The 19,967-nt window shown below is 38.1% G+C and overlaps 1 protein-coding gene across 3 annotated transcripts in view; it reads left to right on the top strand.

Annotated features, from left to right (window-relative positions):
- Window positions 1–19,967, top strand: part of LOC105480298 (abhydrolase domain containing 5, lysophosphatidic acid acyltransferase) — a 32,802-nt gene that overhangs the window by 905 nt on the left and 11,930 nt on the right. For all 3 annotated transcript variants that reach the window (XM_071091523.1, XM_071091525.1, XM_071091524.1), the window contains exons 2-3: window positions 7,206–7,291; window positions 10,160–10,532. In XM_071091523.1, coding sequence (XP_070947624.1) covers window positions 7,206–7,291; window positions 10,160–10,532 — 459 coding nt within the window. The remainder of the gene's footprint in view (window positions 1–7,205; window positions 7,292–10,159; window positions 10,533–19,967) is intronic.

The following is a 19,967-nucleotide window of genomic DNA, read 5'->3' on the forward strand; positions in this document are numbered from 1 at the left end:
CCTTATTTGTTTGCGCTTCTGGGATTATTCTGGTTTTACTGGCGAAGTGTGTGTTGCATGTGCCTGAGAAGAACACACATAATGTATAGGAAACTGGAAGTTGGAGGGCAGATGTCTAGTCTGAAACTTTTTGATATACAGGTGTAGTGAGTTTATTCCTTTCTACACCTAAATGACTTCTTGCATTTGTTAGTAGAAGAATAGTAGTTAATGAGTGGAATAATTGTTATGGAGATTATTGCCTTGTTTCTCAAGACCTGTCATTTATATTGGAAAGTAAACTTCCCCCATATATATTTAATTTTTTGACATCGGTTCTACTTCAGACCTCTGGAGAAATTTGCCTAGGAAGCATAACCTAAATGATAGAATATGGAGTACCATGAAGACAGGGATATTTGGAAAGATGTCATGGGGAAAAATTGTGAAATATTAGAAACGAAGTTATTCTCTTGAGTTTTGTTTATTTGTTGAGGTTTGTTGATGAACTTCCTCGTTGCATTGAGGTGAAATGTTGAATGTTATGTGGACGCAAGTAGGAACCTGATTGGTAGGTTGTGTTCTCATCTGATTTGTCACAACATTTTTGACTCTTGACACTACTTTCAGGTGGACTCTTTGGTTTTGATGTAGTGGGACCTGGAAGTCCAGGACACAATCGTGAAAGGGTTTTATGGCTTGGAGTGATGGTTGGAGGTCATTGGAAGTAGATGATTTAAAAATCCTTAGCAGCTGATTAGCCAGTTTCTAGACAGAAGTGGGCTTCCCTGGTATTCTTGGCAATATGCTTTAGCGGTGTCTAGGGACTATCCCTAGAAGTGATCCTGTGAAGTCCAAGGTTGACCCTGTGTGCTGGATGTTATTGTTCCCATTTTGCAGTTGAAACTACCACTGGAAGGGCTGCTGACAGTCTGCCAGCAAGTAGCAGGGCTGGAGTGGAACCCTTTCAGGTGTCTGGATTTAATCTAAGATGCTTATCCTGTATCTCTGCTGCCTGTCACTGGAATTGGGACTCGTGGGATGTCTGGCTCTTGTTTTGAATACAGTTCCCTAACCTTAAAACATTTGAGGTTTAGATGGGGAGATGACATTAACAAAGGAAAGTTATAAAATGGTCATCTGATGGCTTTTTGAATATGATTCTTGTCCTTTACTTTGTGGCACTTAGTGAAGACAGGCATACTGGGATCCATTTTGCTTTCAACATCCAACCCCTTTCAGCTGCAGAACAGTTGAGAAAGCTAAAAGTGATGAGAGTAGAGTAGACTTCTGTGAATTGCTTTAAGTTATCCTAGAGAATGATTAAGTGACAATTGAGTTGAGAGGAAAGCTGTCACAGAATTGCCCAGTTGCAGGGTAGACCATAAAAGAGGTGATTTGCAGTTGTGCGCTGGAGTTGATTTGTACCAGCAAGCCATTGCTAAATTTTCAGGAATTTTGCCAACCGTTGGCAGCTTGAAATTGGCCATGGTGGGAGTATTTACGCCATGGAAATCATCAAATGCTATAAATAAAGTATAAATAAGGGATTTTTCTCTCCCCTCCCTGCTTCAGTCTGTTTGCTAGCTCCCCTCTGGGTTTACATTAGACTGTGAATATAGGTCTTTGCCTTGGAGATAGGAGAGTGGATTTCTCTATCTAATCTTTTTAAAAACTGGCAAGATATGTGCCTTTCTGCTGCCTTCTCTCCTTCCCAAACCTTTGCCACCTGACATCTTAAAAATCACAGAACTTTTCACTGCCGCATCCCAATGGCCTTCTAGTTTTTTCAGTACTTCTTCTTGGGTCCTTTTTGGTGTTTGTTACTGTAATGATAGCTACTACTATTTGAAACTCTTATTAGACATTCTAGGTCTTAATGACATTTTGCCTTTTATCTTACCTGAGAGCAACAATACTTTTATTCATTTCTCCCTTTTTTTTTCATTCTCTAAATGTAGTCATTTTCCAGGAATCTGTCATCACCCTTGTTTTTATTTTTTGTCTTGTTTACTTAAACTCCTTGAACTATCTCGTCTGTGGAGATGACTCAGATCTCATTTTCTTTCTGGAGTCCTCTTCTGTACTCTGGTAATGTTTCCAATTGTCAGATGTTGGTGACTGATTCCTCAAATTTAACATGTCCAGACCATGATCTTATTTTTACCTTCCTGCTCCTAAACGATATAAAAAGCTCAGTTCTTCCTCTTGAAACATTATATTGGCTTAAACATTGCCTTGACGAATTGTTAGGTTTTTAGTCTAATCTCATGGTTCTGTAATGCCCACTCCTGATTGTGAGTTATTAAAAAAAAAATCATGTGGTGAGATGATTCATTAAAACTGATTGTTCAGTTTGAGACCTAGGATTTTTAGTTTTTTTCTCTTTATTATCTAGTGAATGAACTTATTTTAGAACTGATGCAAAGAAATGTAACTCACTTGTTAAGCAGACTACACATGAGGCTTCTTCAAGTGTGTTTGATAATGAGGTCATATAAGTGACTCTAAAATGGTTTGTTTACTGTGTGAAGGAAGGTAGGAAACAATGGGGAGATAAGTGTTACCAGCACATGACTTGTCTAAAACACTTATACTACCACTCTGTGTCTTTAAAAGTTACAGGTTAGAAATCGGTGGGGGGGGGGGGCAGTTAAAAGAATATTAATTAGTGTGTTAACATATATTAGAGGGCCTGGGTTGTCGTTGATAATTTGAATCACTGAAGTATCATTTATCCAAAATAAAATGGCATGTTAGTCACTTAAATTGTAGCTGTATGAGACCATATTCTTTTTTTTTTTTTTTTTTTTTTTTGGAGACAAGTTCTTGCTCTGTCGCCCAGGCTGGAGTGCAATGACACAATCATGGCTCACTGCAGCCTCAACCTCCTGGGCTCAAGCAATCCTGCCATCTCAGCAACTTGCCCTCCAGCCCCCGTATTCCCCCTCCAGGTTGCTGGGACTACAAGCATGTGCCAGGCGGCTGGTCTTGACCTCCTGACTGAGCTCAAGCAATCCTCCCACCTCAACCTCCCAAAGACCTCTTTTTTCTTTTCTTTTTCTCCTTCCCAAGAATAGAATTTAAAAAGTAAATTCCCAAGAAAGGTCTTTATTTACCCAGGTGTTACAGTTTCCAATTTGGAAGTTTTTAGTCATTGGTTGAGGAAGTATCTCAGATAAATATAAGTGTAAATATAAATAAATATATATATTCATACCTGTAATTAATTTGGATATTTATAATAAAAATCAAAGCCTCATGGTTTCTTTAAATGAGATAGAATACTGTGCTTAGGTTAGTTTATCAAGAGCAATAAGAAGTTTATATGATTTTTCTCTCTCAACTGTACTAGAATAGGAATGGAGGCCATTTTAAACAAAATTTTAATGAAATCCTCTTTACTTATAACCTAATTAGAAATGTTATTTAAGTGGCCAAGAGTGTGTGGAAACTGGCCAGATTTCTGCATATTTTCTTCAGAATCTTTGAAACCTCTTTCACTGTTTCATAATATTTATAGATTGTGCAATTCAGGTTTGGTAATAGTATAGATAGTCAGATATGTTAAAGAACAAAACAGAGATTACCAGGAAACTTAAGTGTTGGTGGTATAGGGTATAAGTACAATGTAATTTTTTTTTTAACAGATTAGGTAAAAAGTTAATGGAAAGAGTGCTGTCTGTCTCTCACTCAGGACACTTAAAGTCAGATTCTTAGGTAAAATATACTCTATTAAAATATGTTAAGCACATCTTACTTGGCTTTCCTTAGAATTGTCACCTCTGATGTGATCTTTTATAACTTTTCTTACTCAAAAGTCTGCTCACTAAAAAGATTCTCAGTTTACACTACAATGGTTATAAAACAAGGATCCTTTTTTGTTTTGTTTTGTTTTTGTTTCTGTGATTAGATAGATGCTTTAGGCCTTGTATCCTTTGCCTTGCTAATAAGGTAAGTGCCCAACTGATGGGGCTGTGTAGAAAACTTTTTGGCTTGCATTGGTAAGCTTTCCCCATGTCATAGATGCTTACTATTAGAAAGCTATAGTTCCTGTGGTGAATGGCTTTTCTTTGTATTATAGTTGACACTTTGGTCACTGTTGAATTTAGGCCTCAGTGATGGATGATAGTGTTTATTGCTTATCTCCTTAAATAAAATAGAGAAGTTAGGTTTTGCTTTTCTATTTATTTTCCAAAGCTATGAGAAAAAGGCATTGAATCTAGTTTACTGTTTTATAGGTGGTCTATGTGAATTTAGTTGTTACCTTGAATTTTGTGACCTCAGAAGAATGGCAGGATATCTGACAAGCTTCAGTCCTGTGTCCTTAGTTCCAGTCTTCTATATATTTAAACCTAGGAATGCTGAACAACACTGAATGACATAGGATTCCACTGGGGAGGGGGCAAAGGGTCTCTTTGAAGGTGAGATTACTTTACCCCAAAGACAGGAGGTAGAGTTGGATGGGTAAGTTTTAGAGGGTTGAAGCAATAGAGGTTGCAAGGTAAGGTATGGGACCTTTGAACAAACAGGAATCAACTAAAGGATGGAAAAGATAGGCCCTTGCTTTTTACTCATTGGATGTGTTCCTTGGAGCCTATTATATGTATAACACTTAATCCTGTAGAGTGTCTCAAAGAAGGAGAGGATAGTTTCTGTAAAACATTTAACCATCTGGTTAAAGTAAAACTGGACAGAAACATCAGGGCTTAGGGGAAGAGTGCTGTCTTTACAATTCCATTAAGGGTGAGAATATCTTGCTATGTTTTGTTAAATATATATTTTTCTGTTAGAAAAAAACCCACTTTAAAAAAATCACCTGTTTTGATGAAGATGCTTCTTTAAAAACCTGAAAAGAGTTGGTGCCTCTTCTTATGGTTGAAGATGTAATTTTTTAGTATAAAATGTAATGTAAGCTTACAAACATGAAAACATGTTTTGCCCCTTCTCTGAGTTGAGCTGGTCACTAGGAGGGAAATCCATGGACAGACAGTCCCATTGTTTGAAAGCTGGTTTTGTGGTAAGTGGTAAGTTGATGGAGGTAGGCATGATTCTTCCATTACAGGCTGGTATGTAACTTTTTAAACTCTGGTGCTTTGTACATAGTAGGTATTCAGTGTCTGAATTATTTCTTGAATGTTGTTTCTTAAAAAAAGCATCCTTTTTAAATGCAAAGAATGTATTTGTGTTTTCTTTGCCCCAATTTGTCTGTGATATCAGTTGGAGCAATAGTAGATTATACTTCATTTCACTGTAATTTTTTTTTCAATTGACCTCTGATTCTCTCTGGCAAATAATTGTGATGTGGTTTGAGGGATGTTCGTTTAAGACAATGGATGAGATTGAGTTGTAAGTAATTTCATGTTGGTACTAGTTCATATTTTTATGGTTAAATATAGACCTAATGTCTGGTCAAGAACAAAAGAGCTTCATCTTAATGATAGTTTATTGTTTTTAACCTCTAAAAATCATGAGTTCTTTTATTTTAGTGGCCTGTGTATTAGTCCATTCTCATGCTGCTATAAAGAAGTACTTGAGACTGGGTAATTTACAAGGGCTGTGCAAAGCCATAGAGACACATAATCATGTGAAATTTTGGGAGCTATGAGGTACTGGAAAAAGTACAATGTATAAAAGAAAAGATGGGATGGAGGTAGGCTGTGGATGGATTGCAAAGTACCTTTTGTGCAGGTCCAAGAAAATATAGACTTTATCCTGTAGGTAATGGACAACTCTTCAGACATTTTAAGAAAGGTAGTCATTTGAGAAAAAAGCACTTTGGAGTGGCTCAGAATCAAACTCAAATCTCTGCTTGTGTCACTTACTTACTAGCTGTATACCCTTGGACTTGGTGCTTAACATTTCTGAACTTCAGTTTTTACATCTATGAAATGGGGATAATTTGGACTGAGATCTCCTGGATTGTGAGTGACTTAATCGTTCAGCAAACATTATTTATTGAGTACCTGTTATACATAATAGCCAGATAAATTCTACAGGGAAGGGAAGTATTGTAGGATGAATGTACAAAGGTTAGAAAGCTGGGTGTTGGATCACAACACTTCCAAAACTTAACATATTTTCCTACTCACACCTATTCTAACTCTTGTGTTGTCTGTCATTATAGTGGTACCCTAAGAGAGACGCCTGGGAATCCTTATTATACCTTCTTTATATCCAACCAATTATCAAATCCAACCTGTTTTCCTTTTTAAATATTCTGTGACTACATCTTCTTATCTCTATGCCTGTTGCCAAAGCCTTGGATTGGGCCCTTACCTCTCATCTGGACTCTGCAGTAGTTTACTTTTCCACTTCTAATTCATTTCTTTTTCATCAGAGAGTTCTCATTTTAAATAATACCAGTCATGTACCCAGCCCTTGCTAACTGTCAAATGACTGCTGAAGCTCTACATTATGTCAGGTTATTACAATAAGCTTTTGGTTTGTAGCTGCCAGGCCAGGAGTTGAGGCTCACCCTCTCCTTTGTTGGCTACAAGCAAAGTATGTCAGCTGCAGTCCCCCCAAGCCTTTCCTCGCTAGTTGCCTCAGATCTGCGTCGTTGTTCTTTGTTGTGCTGTCTTCCAATGGATGCTTTGGTCATTCTATTCATCTACTGTTTGCTGAAACCCAAAGCTTTTTTGTATTTCTATTAACAGTTAACCAGTTCACCCCAAGGAGATTGTACACAGTCCAGCCCCTGACATTTGTGTTAGGGGTATGTTACTACTCATATGAGATTTGAAGCCTTTTTTTCCCCCAAATATGATAGATCTCAGATTTTAATAAGGCGTCTCTTTTCTCAACCCCTATAGAGGTACCTTTTATATTCACTGTGAAACTGTCATTCAAATGAATCTACTCCTGGTCTTTAACTTTTTTTGCACTTCTACTCTAATAAGAGGCTGTCTTGCAGTGGGGAGGAATGTATTTTTTGTGTTTTCTTGTTCTGCCCATTTTATCTTCTTTTTGTTTATTTGGAATCTGACTATCCATGAATAAGGTAGACTTTGAGATCTACTTGTAAGTACACAGGCTGAAGTTGAATATCTGTATCCCAGTACTTACCACCATGTTTTGTGCATGTTAGGTCACTTTTGTCACACATAGCTTCACCATCAAACAGGTAGTAAATTTCCTGTGCTGCCTTTCTTCTGTGCATGTGACAGTTGGTAGTTGAGAAGAGCATGAACTTACCTATTTGTATTTTGTTTTTGGTGCTCTAGGTCAGGATGGCTAACTGGCTGGCTCCCTACGTGGTGCCCTACGTCTACATTACACCTTAAAGAAGCTGAAGAGAAGATGTTAAAATGTAAGGCTTTCTTCTTGTAAGTTAAATGAACTGTGTACTAAGATAGGTCCGATATATCTCATTGCCCTGAAACTAGAGATAAGATTTTGTGGTGTGTTCATTGTCAGCAAGATAACTTTTTTTCCTTTTCCTTGTCATTAGAAAGTACAGAAATGAATGTTGGGGGCTGGCAGGTAGGAGTTCTAAAACTTTTTGGTCTTGGGCCCCTGTTATACTCTTGAATTAGTAAGGACCCCAAGGAGATTTGTTTATGGGCTTATTATCAATATTTACCATTTCTAATTCAATTAGAAATTAAAATTGAATAATCAAAAATGTTTATTAATTTCTTTAAAAATAATGGTAACAAACCCATTACAGATTAAAATAAAGTTTGTACCAAAAAAAAAATAAATACTTTCCAAAAAATATGTAATGAGAAGAGTAACATTGTTTACATGTTTACAAATCTCTTTTATGTCTAGCTTGACATAAGGTTGCTGCTTCTGCTTTCAGTCTGATGGGTAATCACATATGTGACTTCTGGAAGACTGTATACCTACTAGAGAATGAGAGTGAAAAATATAAAGTCTTAGTATTATAAGTATTATGATGAAAATAGTTTTGACTTCCTGGATCCCCTCAAAGAGTCTCAGGGACACCCCCCTGACTATGCTTGAGACTATGCTTTGAGAACAGATTCTAGGTGTTTCAGAGCATGCAGCCTTGTATAGTGAAAGTACTAGACTGGACCCAGGTAACTTGGTCTAGGCCCAGATCTGCCACAAAACCTGGGACAAGTCACTTTGCTGAGCTTCTTATTTCTTGTAAAATGAAGGGGTAGGATTTTTGTAAAATGAAGGGGTCTTTAGAATTCCTTCTAGTTCTAGCATTCTAGGATTCTGTATTTATAGTGGTGTGGAAGCCCTTTTTTTTCCTTCTTATGAGCACTAAAATTTATCCAAACTTGTACCATCAGGGCATTCCAAGGTATCTGTGGGTATAGTTCTAAGCAGTGGTATTTATTGTGCAATTTTGTTTTGCTGATTCTACTTAAAGGAGTGGATTAAGTAGTACCGTTCACATTCATGTGTTATTTTTGTATGTAGGTGCAGATGTTTGTACATGTCTGTTTTTCATTCTCTTTACCACTAATGGATTTGTTTGTGCATTTGAATGATTCAGGAGTCAGTGACCATAACTGTATATATCCTTAGGAAGGGATAATTAGCCATCTTACATGAATTTTTTTTTTTTTTTTGAGACGGAGCCTTGCTCTGTTACCCAAGCTAGAGTGCAGTGGCACAATTTCAGCTCACTGCAACCTCTGCCTCCTGGGTTCAAGCAGTTCTCCTTCCTCAGCCTCCCGAGTAGCTGGGATTATAGGCACCTGCCACCATGCCCAGCTAATTTTTGTATTTTTAGTAAAGACGGGATTTCGCCATGTTGGCCAGGCTAGTCTCGAACTCCTGACCTCAGGTGATCCACCCGTCTCTGCCTCCCAAAGTGCTGGAATTACAGGCGTGAGCCACCACACCTGGTTATTACACAGATTTTTAACATAATGAACTTTTATTCCATGTACTTGGGTAAACTTGCTCTCTACAAAACTGAGAAAGTTGTCATTGTGATTTACCAAAATAAAAAAATTCTTATCAGGAGATAAAAAGAGGTGCTAGATTCTCAATTCATGCATCTAACAAACATGTTAATTCCCTTCCTTTTGGTTCTAGGGATGCAAATAGGAATGTGAATTGGTCTCTGCTTATCAGACATGAAAGTAAGCTACTGTGGAATGAGTTATCTGATAGTTTTACAGATGGTTTTTATGGGAATACACAAGACGTATGTGTTCAAAATGCTGAAGTGGTTTGGCTTGGTACTTAAGCCAAAGTAGCCCCTTTTCTAAACTAATGATATTTCCCCTAACTTGAGGGCATGTGCTCTGTTAATAATCTGAAAGAATGTTAGGTTTCTTCTTTGCTGCCACTATATGGATACAAAACCTGAGATTATTTCTTTGGTTAAAAGGCAGAAACTCCTGTTTCTTCAGTGTTTTGTCTACTGTATATGAATATGCATAAATAATTAAGGGGTATATCTGAAATGCAGCTATTCAGTTGATAGTTAAATATAAGTGAATTTCAAATTTAATTTCATTTTTAGGCAATTTTTGGGAGTGTTTAAAGTATTTAGTCCCACAGCATTGAAGGTAAAAAAGAGCTTTGATCTTTAAAATTGTGACTATTTGCTTTTTCTGGGAGATTACTAGAGTTGGACCCAAGTTACCTGGTGTGTCATGCTGAGGAGTTCCTACAATACTTTGTCAACTTTTTTTCTACTGAACTTTGAAATGACTTAATATTTCACTTATGTGTTTAATATAGATACCATTAATCCTTCCCTAGGTTCATGATTACTTTTAAAGGAAAAATGATGCCTTTGAGTCTGACTTCAACTCAAAGTTAACAAAAGAATACCACCTTGAAATTGTAGGACACTTGACAGTATTCTACAAATTGTCTGCAAAGCTAGAGACCTTAAAATAATGGATTCGGTGGCCACTAAGTTCCTGTTCACTTCTAGGAGTATAATACCCTCATTTGATAGATGTGGAAAGAAGTTAGAAGGTAATATGACTTGCCAAAGACCTTGACCACAGGTTACTTGAGTTTTGTCTGAGGTAGGTCTTCCCCCTTAGGTTTGAAACATAGTCATTTAGAATTATTTACTTCAATAAAATGTGTACTTTTAAAAAATAGCTGGCAATAAAAGCTAAAATCATGAGATTGGATACTAGATGGTTTGTAATTTTTGATTGCTCTGAGAATGCTTCCCTTCTCAGAAGTAATAAAATGAAACAGAATTTCTTTTTTATGTTTTCATTAGGTGTCCCTTGCACATACAAAAAAGAACCTGTTCGTATATCTAATGGAAATAAAATATGGACACTGAAGTTCTCTCATAATATTTCAAATAAGACTCCACTTGTCCTTCTACATGGTTTTGGAGGAGGTCTTGGGCTCTGGGCACTGAATTTTGGAGATCTTTGCACCAACAGACCTGTCTATGCTTTTGACCTATTGGGTTTTGGACGAAGTAGTAGACCCAGGTTTGACAGTGACGCAGAAGAAGTGGAGAATCAGTTTGTGGAATCCATTGAAGAGTGGAGATGTGCCCTCGGATTGGACAAAATGATCTTGCTTGGGCACAACCTAGGTGGATTCTTGGCTGCTGCTTACTCGCTGAAGTACCCATCAAGGTAAGTGGTGGTGACAGAAGAGTGGGATTAAAACTGTGCTTCCAAGTACCAGACTCTAGTTCTCATCTTTGGTGGTTTTAGTGTCGAGCCTTACAAGGCAGACATTCTCTTAAAGGACCCTATAGACCACACCACAACTGATGACCAATATAGTAGCTGAAATAATCGTGTCAGATCTTCCTATTACATGTACTACATGTTATTAGGCTTGGGAAAGGGCTTTCTATTTGTTAAACTTAGAACTGTAGAAACTTTAATGTATAATTTTAAGCCACAAGTAAAAATTATTTGTTACTATTATCGTTAAATCTATGGATCCAGCAGGCTTTGTCTAATGTTTTCTAAGTTATAGTAAGCTGTAAGGGGAAACCAGAAGGTTAGAAGATGTAGGTACTAGTGCTAGCTTTATGACTTAGAGCAAATCACTTAACATCTAACCTTTAGTTTTCTTTTATCTAAACTATAGAAAATATAACTTCATAGCATATATCCCAGGGTTTTTTATTATACCATACCCTAACCTTTCTCATTATAAAACATTGAATTAATGAATATTTGCTTCAAAGTCTTTCTAGCATCATCTCCTTTCTTTGTCTTTTTTTTTTTTTTTTTTTTTTAAGAGAGAGAATCTCGCTCTGTCACTGAGGCTGGAGTGCAATGGCGTGATCTTGGCTCACTGCAACCTCCGCCTCCCAGGCCCAAGCGATTCTTCTCGAGAGGCCTCAGCCTCTCGAGTAGCTGTGACTACAAGTGCATGCCACCACACTCAGCTAATTTTTGTAGTTTTAGTAGAGATGGGGTTTTGCCATGTTGGCCAGGCTGGTCTTGAACTCCTGACCTCAGGTGATCCACCCCACTTGGCCTCCCCTCTGTGATCTGGGATGACAGACCTGAGCCACTGCACCCAGCCTCTTTACCTTATTTTTAAATGCTGTTTTCTATTATTCATGTTACTACTGTGAGAGAAGGTCACATTTAAGTGCTAAGAAAACAGGAGAAACATTCATCTTTTGGAAAGAAACAACAAAAAATGAATATAGCATTTTTGTGTTGCCAGTGTATTTTTCCACTGGACTGATTTTTAAATCCAAATTTGCAACTGATTTTGACTTTGAGGTCTGTGAGTGAGACATGGGATGATGGTCATTTCAGAGTCTCTGTATATACCTATAAGATCGCCCCATTGCATAACTCTGGGTGTGTGTTCAACACAGAATTTGATGGGTGAAGCAGCAGCCCTGTGTCCCTGAGGTTCTCTTCCTCTGGAACAGCCACTTTTTCTCTATAGACTCTTTAAACTTTAGCATTTACACCTGATTTTTCTGATCTCATGGTCCTATATGTGCTAGACAGTAATAGTCCTGTCAACTGGTGGACCTGTTCTTTAAAAAGAAACGCAAATTTTCTTCTCCTGGTTGGCATTTTGGGGTTACTTTCTTTCTTTTCTTTTCTTTTCTTTTCTTTTCTTTTTTTTTTTTTTTTGAGCCAGAGTCTCACTCTGTCGCCCAGGCTGGAGTGCAGTGGCGCGGTATCTCGGTTCACCACAACCTCCATCTCCCGGGTTCAAGCAATTCTCCTGCCTCAGCCTCCCGAGTAGCTGGGATTACAGGAGCCTGCCACCATGCCAGCTAATTTTTGTATTTTTAGTAGAGACAGGGTTCTACCATGTTGGCCAGGCTGGTCTCAAACTCCTGACCTCAGGAGATCCACCTGCCTTGGCCTCCCAAAGTGTTGGGATTACAGGTGTGAGCCACCGCACCCGGCTGGGGTTACTTTCTTTTATTGTGTCTTACTGTTAGTGACAAACACCTATCTGCATTTATGGTGAAAGGAGAAGGAAGTGGGATGCCTTTCTGGTACAAGTCAACAGGGCTATTTGTGGGAGTTGAACTTCCTTTGTTTTTTATCAAGTGTGTATTATGTCTGTGTCTGTCTTGTGGTATTTATTCTCTGGAGATGTGACATGGAACTCTGCAGGCTAGACCTTGGTCATTAAACCCTAAGTCTTAGAATCCTGACCCTTCATAGCTCTCTACTGATAAGGTCAGTTGGTAAGAGTTTCAGTTGGTAAGAGTTTCATTTTCAATTGTGAACTGCTCTAAAGAAATAGGGGGTGAAGCTTCAGGGATTCAGAAGGGAATCAACACTTTAAAAACAGCTATAAAAGAGAATAGCAAAAGGTATCTAAAAACAAAGCTAGTGATTCCTGCATTGGATTGATTATATTTTAGAAAATGGTTTTTGAATGTTTGTGTCTAATGCTAGAAATAAAACTAGAGTACTGTATCAGGACCAAGAATCATAAGTAGTAGCAGTAGATGGATATGAGAATGCTTGAAATAATTAGCCTGTCTAAATTTGACTGGTTGCCAACAAAATTTTGAACTGTACGGAGTTTGTTGAATATTCAAATTTATATTCTTAACTGCATAAAACTTAAATTATTAAATACAGGTTAATTTCAAAATAATGATGTTTTCTGGATTTTCAGATATCTCCAATCATGATTATGTCCAGTCAGTCAGAACACCATGGTTGGCACATAGTGGCTGCCTAGTAAATATTTCTTGAATAGGTGATTTTGAAAAAGAGAATTATAAGCTAAGTTCACCTTTTAGCTTACAATTTTTTGTTCTTTTCTCTGTTCTTCTCTTTCCATTTTGCACAGAAGTATCAAGAGATAAGAACTGGTCATGTCATATCTTTCTAATTTATTTTTGGGAGAAAAATTAGTTTCAGATATGCAAGCATAAGCAGGCAAAGATTTCAGTTTTGTGCCTTTTGCCCAGTTAATCTACATGTTAAGTTACTATGTCATAAAAACAGGTTACAGTGGAAATAAAGAGATCATTCTACATGTATGTGTGAGAGAAAGGTATTAGCATGTTTCTTCTAACATTTACACACACATATATGTATATATAACATACATGAATATTTTACAGAATTAAACAAATTGACCAGCCATTTAAACCAACAACTTTAGTTAGTTTAGAAGTGTGTTAAATCTACTAAATAAAAGTAAAATTTTATAGTTTATTTTTTCCCTATTCTAATAGACCAGATTAATACCCCATTGTAGCATATAATATAGGAAGACTGGAATTAACAATCTCACGGGCTTCCCCTTCTCCCTTGCTTTTTTCCTTCATTGCTGTTCAGTATGGCTTCCCTGGAAAGCACTTCTCTTTAAATGGAGAGGACAGGGAAAAATGAGTAGCTCTTGTCTTTTCTGCAAGGTGCATCGTCTCCTTTGGTGCCCTTTGGTCTTGCTGTCCACATGTTTATTCGTATTACTAATAATGTTGCTTATATTTGTTAACTTTTTATTAAAAGGAATTTTTTTCTGCTTGATCCTGGTTGGGCAAATTTGTACAAATTTACATAGATGATCTGATACTTAATAGTTCAGTAGACTCACAGATCCAAACATTAAACAGGATTAAACAGGACTGAATACTATAAGTATTCACCATTATAGCAAACTTCATATTAAGTGATGTTTAGTGTTTGGTGTGTCTTGAAGTTGGCATTCCCACTAAGCAGATGGGGTAGTTGTCAGGGTTGCCTTCTGTGTGATCTGGAATGTTTCACCTGAGCTGGAGAAGCTTCTTTGCAGCACACACATGCTTTCTCTGGTGCAACAGAGCAGTCCGCTTGGTATCAACAAACAGTTACCGAACTACATACTCAGTGCTCATCCAGCTTGCTTTTGATCCAGTAGCATTTTTATTATGCTGTCATGAGATTGAAATGAATCTTTGAGTTTCAGAAAGACTTTTGGTGGGAGTGGGGGGAACGCTAAGAGGAGGGAAAAAGTGGTCTGGAGATCAAATGAAATTCAGATTATTTCTTACACTCACTGTGCCTCTTTTGTCTCTTTTTTTTCGATAGTGGACTTTGAGAATGTTACTTTTTTTTTTTTTGGAGATAGGGTCTTACTCTGTTGCACAGTCTGGAGTGCAGTGGCACAATCGTGGCTCACTGCAGTCTTGACCTCCTAGGCTCAACAATCCTCCCATGTAGCTAGTACTACAGGTGTGCCACCATGCCTGGGTGATTTTTTAAATTTTATGTAGAGATGGGGGGTCTCACTATGTTGCCCAGGCCGGTGTCAAACTCCTGGCCTGGAGTGATCCTCCGGCCTCCAAAACTGCCAGGATTACAGGCATGAGCCACCGCACCCAGCTGATAATGTTATTTTGTTCTTTGCTTCCTCAGGTGTTGCAAATGTAATCTTTATTTTTTTCTTTTAAGTAAAATGACAGCTCCTTACTTTCTGTTTAATGCATGGAGGGAAAAAACACAAAAACAACGTTGTTTTATTTGTTGGGACTTAGTGTTCCAAGCCATACCTACTTCAGTCTTTGTCTTTTATGGGCAGCTCCATTCTTCCGTTTGTTACTTTTATAGGACAGTTTGAGGAGAAGAATGAAAATGCCTAGTTTAATGCACTTGTTTAAGAAGGATTCTTACTCTAAAGAACAAATAAAAGCTGATCAATTTTTGCCAGCATTTGGATTACAGGCGTGAGCCACTGTGCCTGGTCCAGTTTTTCTCTTTTAATTTTCCTTTCCTTCTGGCCCCTGCTGCTCAGGACCCCATTAAAAACACTATCTGTATTTTGAAGATATTTGTTATAAACTAAGGAAAAGGAGATTATAGAAACTTTAACTTAGAAAGTGTTTAGCAAAGAGATCTATTCCGAGTTACATTAGAGTAAGTTTTGACTAGTCTTTATTTCTCTACTGAAAAGTTTTTAAATAATTTTATCTTGAATACTTTTCTTTTGCCTGGCTCTGTCTTCTGATTGTACAGAATGGAGTTGAGCAATTTTTGTTGGCCCTCTGCTGTTCTAGGAAAAACTGTTCTACTTGATTCGAAGTTGAAGGTATTTATTTAGTTTTTTGTTCTCCAGGCCTTCCCTTTTCTCTCTCCGGTGGCTTGGAGCCAATGGGAAATACCTGGGGCTGACTTCATTTTGCAAATGCCTCCTTTGTGCATTGACTAGCGTTCTTTCTGATTATTTTCCTTAAATTCCTTTATACATTTTGATCCTAGGTCTGATTGTTCTCCTTTCTTTGCTGCTTTTTTTTTTTTTTTTTTCCCTGAGACAGTGTCTTGCTCTGTTGCCCTGGCTGCAGTGCAGTGGCACGATCTTGGCTCACTGCAACCTCCGCCTCTGGGTTCAAGCAATTCTCGTGCCTCAGCCTCCCAAGTAGCTGGGATTACAGGCGTGCACCACCATGTCTGGCTATTTTTTTGTTTTTTTTGTAGAGACGGGGTTTCACCATGTTGGCCAGGCTGATATTGAACCCCTTGCCTCAAGTGATCCTCCTAACTCAGCCTCCCAAAGTGTTGGGATTACAGGCATGAGCCACCACGCCTGACCTGACTGTTGTTCTTGCTGCATTATTTCCGATTGGTGGCTGTCTTTAAATCTCATGAAGGTCAGGCTTATCTACCCTTGTTAGCATTTAGACCAAGTGAAATCAGGTCCCAGTGTGTTGGTACAGGTATTGTCCACTGCTTTGCCCTTAAGGGTGTACTCTGCTCACCATCTTCAAACTCAAGGCCAATTCTAATGATTAACCTTAAGAAGAATGCCTTTTTATATTTCAAAACTGATGAGCTGTTCTGTTGTTCCTGCTCTGCTGGTTCTTTATTTTTCTTGTGGTTTAAACCAGTCTCTGGTTCTTGACAAGGATGTCTAATAGGATGACTCGCATGTGCTGTCTGGTTGGACCCATTCTTTACCCTAAATGTGAACTAACAATCCCAGCAGGGAACCCTCTCTGGAATATTAAAGAGTAGAGTTTAGCTAATTATAGTTTAGATGTACATTAAAGCCCAGTAACTCCTATCAAGTGAGGAGATAATATTTTTACTAGAAGTAGAGGTTAGAAGAGAGCCTGGGACCTTGGTCTGGTGCAACGTTGTAGTCACCTGTGATCAAGCTCTTCTGAAGAATAAATACCTGTCTTTCCATGTTCCCTGGAATAAATTCTACTCTTGTAGTCTTCCTAGTCTTCCTATTCTTGCTACTGTAACTAGCTTACATTTACTGAATATTTACCTTTTGATAGCCACTAACCTGAGTGCTTTGCGTGGTCTATCTTATTTAAAATACCTAAAACCAAAAATAAGGAACAATTATTTTCTGGGGTTTTTACATGTAGTAGAAGCAGATGATATATAACTACAGTTAACTACAGTTTAGATGTTGTAGAGTTTTAAAAAATTATGTTCAAACTTTTTTTACTATAGCCCTTCTATATTGTTTGGATTAGAAAAATACAATTGTATCACCCCACAAAACTTGTTTCAGACACCCATGCACACATATATTAATATAATTTTGTGGCCAATATTCAATGCTTATGATTTATTTTTCTGTTCCAGACAGTATAATTTTATTTAGAAAAGACTAGACTGGTTGTTGACTATCTAAATGGATTTTGTTACTGAATAATGAGATTAATAAATAGGAGTGATGTTCTGATGTCATCTGGGGGACCAGAAAAATCAAGTTGGATATGCTTATGCTATGATTATACTTTATAAAATTTGTATATGCTTAATAGACTAGGACCAAAAGAAAACATGGAAAAGGATATTAATCCAAATGTTTGCCAAGCATCTGCCATGTGCTAAGCCTCATACTAGGTTATGAAGACATAGAACTGATCAATTGTAGGGACAGTAGAACTGAGCAATTGTAGGGACATTCACTCCTTTTCAAAAAGGAACTGAAAGGTCATCTGCCTTAGTATATATACTTTGCATACTTTGTTAAACTGGCATTTTCATCTAGGGATGAAATTTTGAAGATCGTATTTAAAAGGCAAACCAGAACTAAGGCAAAAACAGTCACCTAGAGACAGATGAGACTTCTGTCAAGTTTTCCTTTGTCCTCCTGTTTTTGGGTTAGCAGGTCAGAAAGAGTTTAGAGCAGACTGAGCAAGATCCATTAACAAATTTGTGACAAAAATTTAACAATTGTTTAGGGTAGGGTATGTTTTAATGAAGAGTTCATTTTTCTCTTTGGGAAGTAAATCAATAGTGAATAATAGTGGCTGTTTCTTAACATGAATCTTTGCTGCTTTCAACTAGGTGGCTGTCTCGATAGTTCCACTCATACCTGTTAGGCCTCTTCCTTCCCCTACCCCACATCTTATTGTGGGCTGTAATTAAAGGAATTTAGGGCCGGGTGCAGTGGCTCAGGCCCATAATCCCAGCACTTTGGGAGGCCAAGGTGGGTGGATCATGAGGTCAGGAGTTTGAGACCAGCCTGAGCAACATGGTAAAACCCCGTCTCTACTAAAAATACAAAAATTAGCTGGGCGTGGTGGTGCATGCCTGTAATCCCAGCTACTCAGGAGACTGAGGTAGGAGAATCACTTGAAACTAGGAGGCAGAGGTTGAAGTGAGCTGAGATTGCGTCACTGCGCTCCAGCCTGGGCGACAGAGTGAGATTCCATCTCAAAAAATAAAAAATAAAAAGGAATTTAGGAAGTGGTCAAAATATAAGAGATAGTCTTTGCCATTAAAAAACAAAGCAAAGGCCGGGCGCGGTGGCTCAAGCCTGTAATCCCAGCACTTTGGGAGGCCGAGACGGGCGGATCACGAGGTCAGGAGATTGAGACCATCCTGGCTAACACGGTGAAACCCCGTCTCTGCTAAAAAATACAAAAAACTAGCCGGGCGCGGTGGCGGGCGCCTGTAGTCCCAACTACTCGGGAGGCTGAGGCAGGAGAATGGCGTGAACCCGGGAGGCGGAGCTTGCAGTGAGCTGAGATCCGGCCACTGCACTCCAGCCTGGGCGGCAGAGCCAGACTCTGTCTCAAAAACAAAAAAAAAAAAACAAAGCAAAACACTCATTTCCAACCTCTTTCTGATACACTATTAGAAAATGTTCTCATATGAAGTTTTTAGGCTGCGAAGGCATACTTCATAATTATATGAAACTCATTTATCACATATCTTCATACATCTTTATGGTTATAGTCTACATATGTTCTCAGTGCTGTGAAATCTAGAGTATACTATTAGGACCGACCTTGAGAGTTAATAAAGGTTAAGTTTTACCTTTACTAATATGTCAATCTTACGTTGACTAGCCTATTTTTAGAAAACAAAGCCTTCTGCCCAATTCCTTGTCAGCATCTGTTAGTATGCTGGAGTAGAGAAATGTGGATTTCAGCCCTAGTTCTGTGTTAACTAATGTTATATACCAGAGCAGGTCGTGTAGTACATCTCAGCTTCCTTCTTATCTAAGATGAAAGATTGCACCCAATATTCTCTAAGGGACCATAGAGCTCTGTGCTCTAAAGCTTTCTGTCTGAAAAAAAGCAGTCAACAGTATGGACCTGTTACTAACTCATTCTTATGCATGCTGACAACAATAATAGAATAGATTTTATATGAGGAATAGTACCATCTGTGCCCATGTTTTAGTTTCTTTACCTTTCTGTTTCAGTTATAACTTAGGAAAGGGACTTTAGAGTCATTGTCAGTTTATCCTTGGGAGATTTTTGGCTGGCATTTCTTGGCTGGTTTGGTTACAGTTGAACATTGTATTGTTTCAGAAGGATCTTTGTACTTTGTTTAGAATCTTTATGATGTATAAAGTATGATGCAACTACATGGAAGTACTGCTGATAGTTCTGGTTTTCCTTCATTGGGAAGAAGTTTCATAAGATGGAAAAATTAAAATGATTAACAATAAGAAATAATTGTATATGAAGTTGTACTAAAGATTTTCTATCTCTTGGTCAATGAAAAAGAAAATTGGGAAAGAATTGGGAACAGAATCTAATGTTAGTATAGCATGAAATCATGGATAAGGTAGATAGACGTGTTCTTTTTCAACAGTTCTAGAATCCCAAACTAAGGAGTGTTTTCAGTCCACATTACGTTATCCTCATGTTTATGAAAAGTTAATTTAAAGTACTTTTGAACCCACTTTAAGTCCTTAACTTCACTTAAATTTTTAGGATGGTTGATTCATAGGAGATAACTATTGTTGGTATCTGAGGCTATTTTATAAGAATATGATATTGGGCCGGGCGCAGTGACTCACGCCTGTAATCCCAGCACTTTGGGAGGCTGAGGCGGGCGGATCACGAGGTCAGGAGATCGAGACCATCCTGGCTAACACGGTGAAACCCCGTCTCTACTAAAAATACAAAAAATTAGCCAGGCGTGGTGGTGGGCACCTGTCGTCCCAGCTACTCAGGAGGCTGAGGCAGGAGAATGGCATGAACCTGGGAGGCAGAGGTTGCAGTGAGCCGAGATCGCGCCACTGCACTCCAGCCTGGGTAACAGAGCGAGACTCTGTCTCAAAATAAAATAAGATAAAATAAAAATAAATAAATAAAAAAGAATGAGATATTGATCTTTGGCCATTTTTGCAGTGTCAGCCGTGATATAAAT

The sequence above is a fragment of the Macaca nemestrina genome, chromosome 2, assembly GCF_043159975.1.
Source record: "Macaca nemestrina isolate mMacNem1 chromosome 2, mMacNem.hap1, whole genome shotgun sequence".
NCBI lineage: Eukaryota > Metazoa > Chordata > Mammalia > Primates > Cercopithecidae > Macaca > Macaca nemestrina.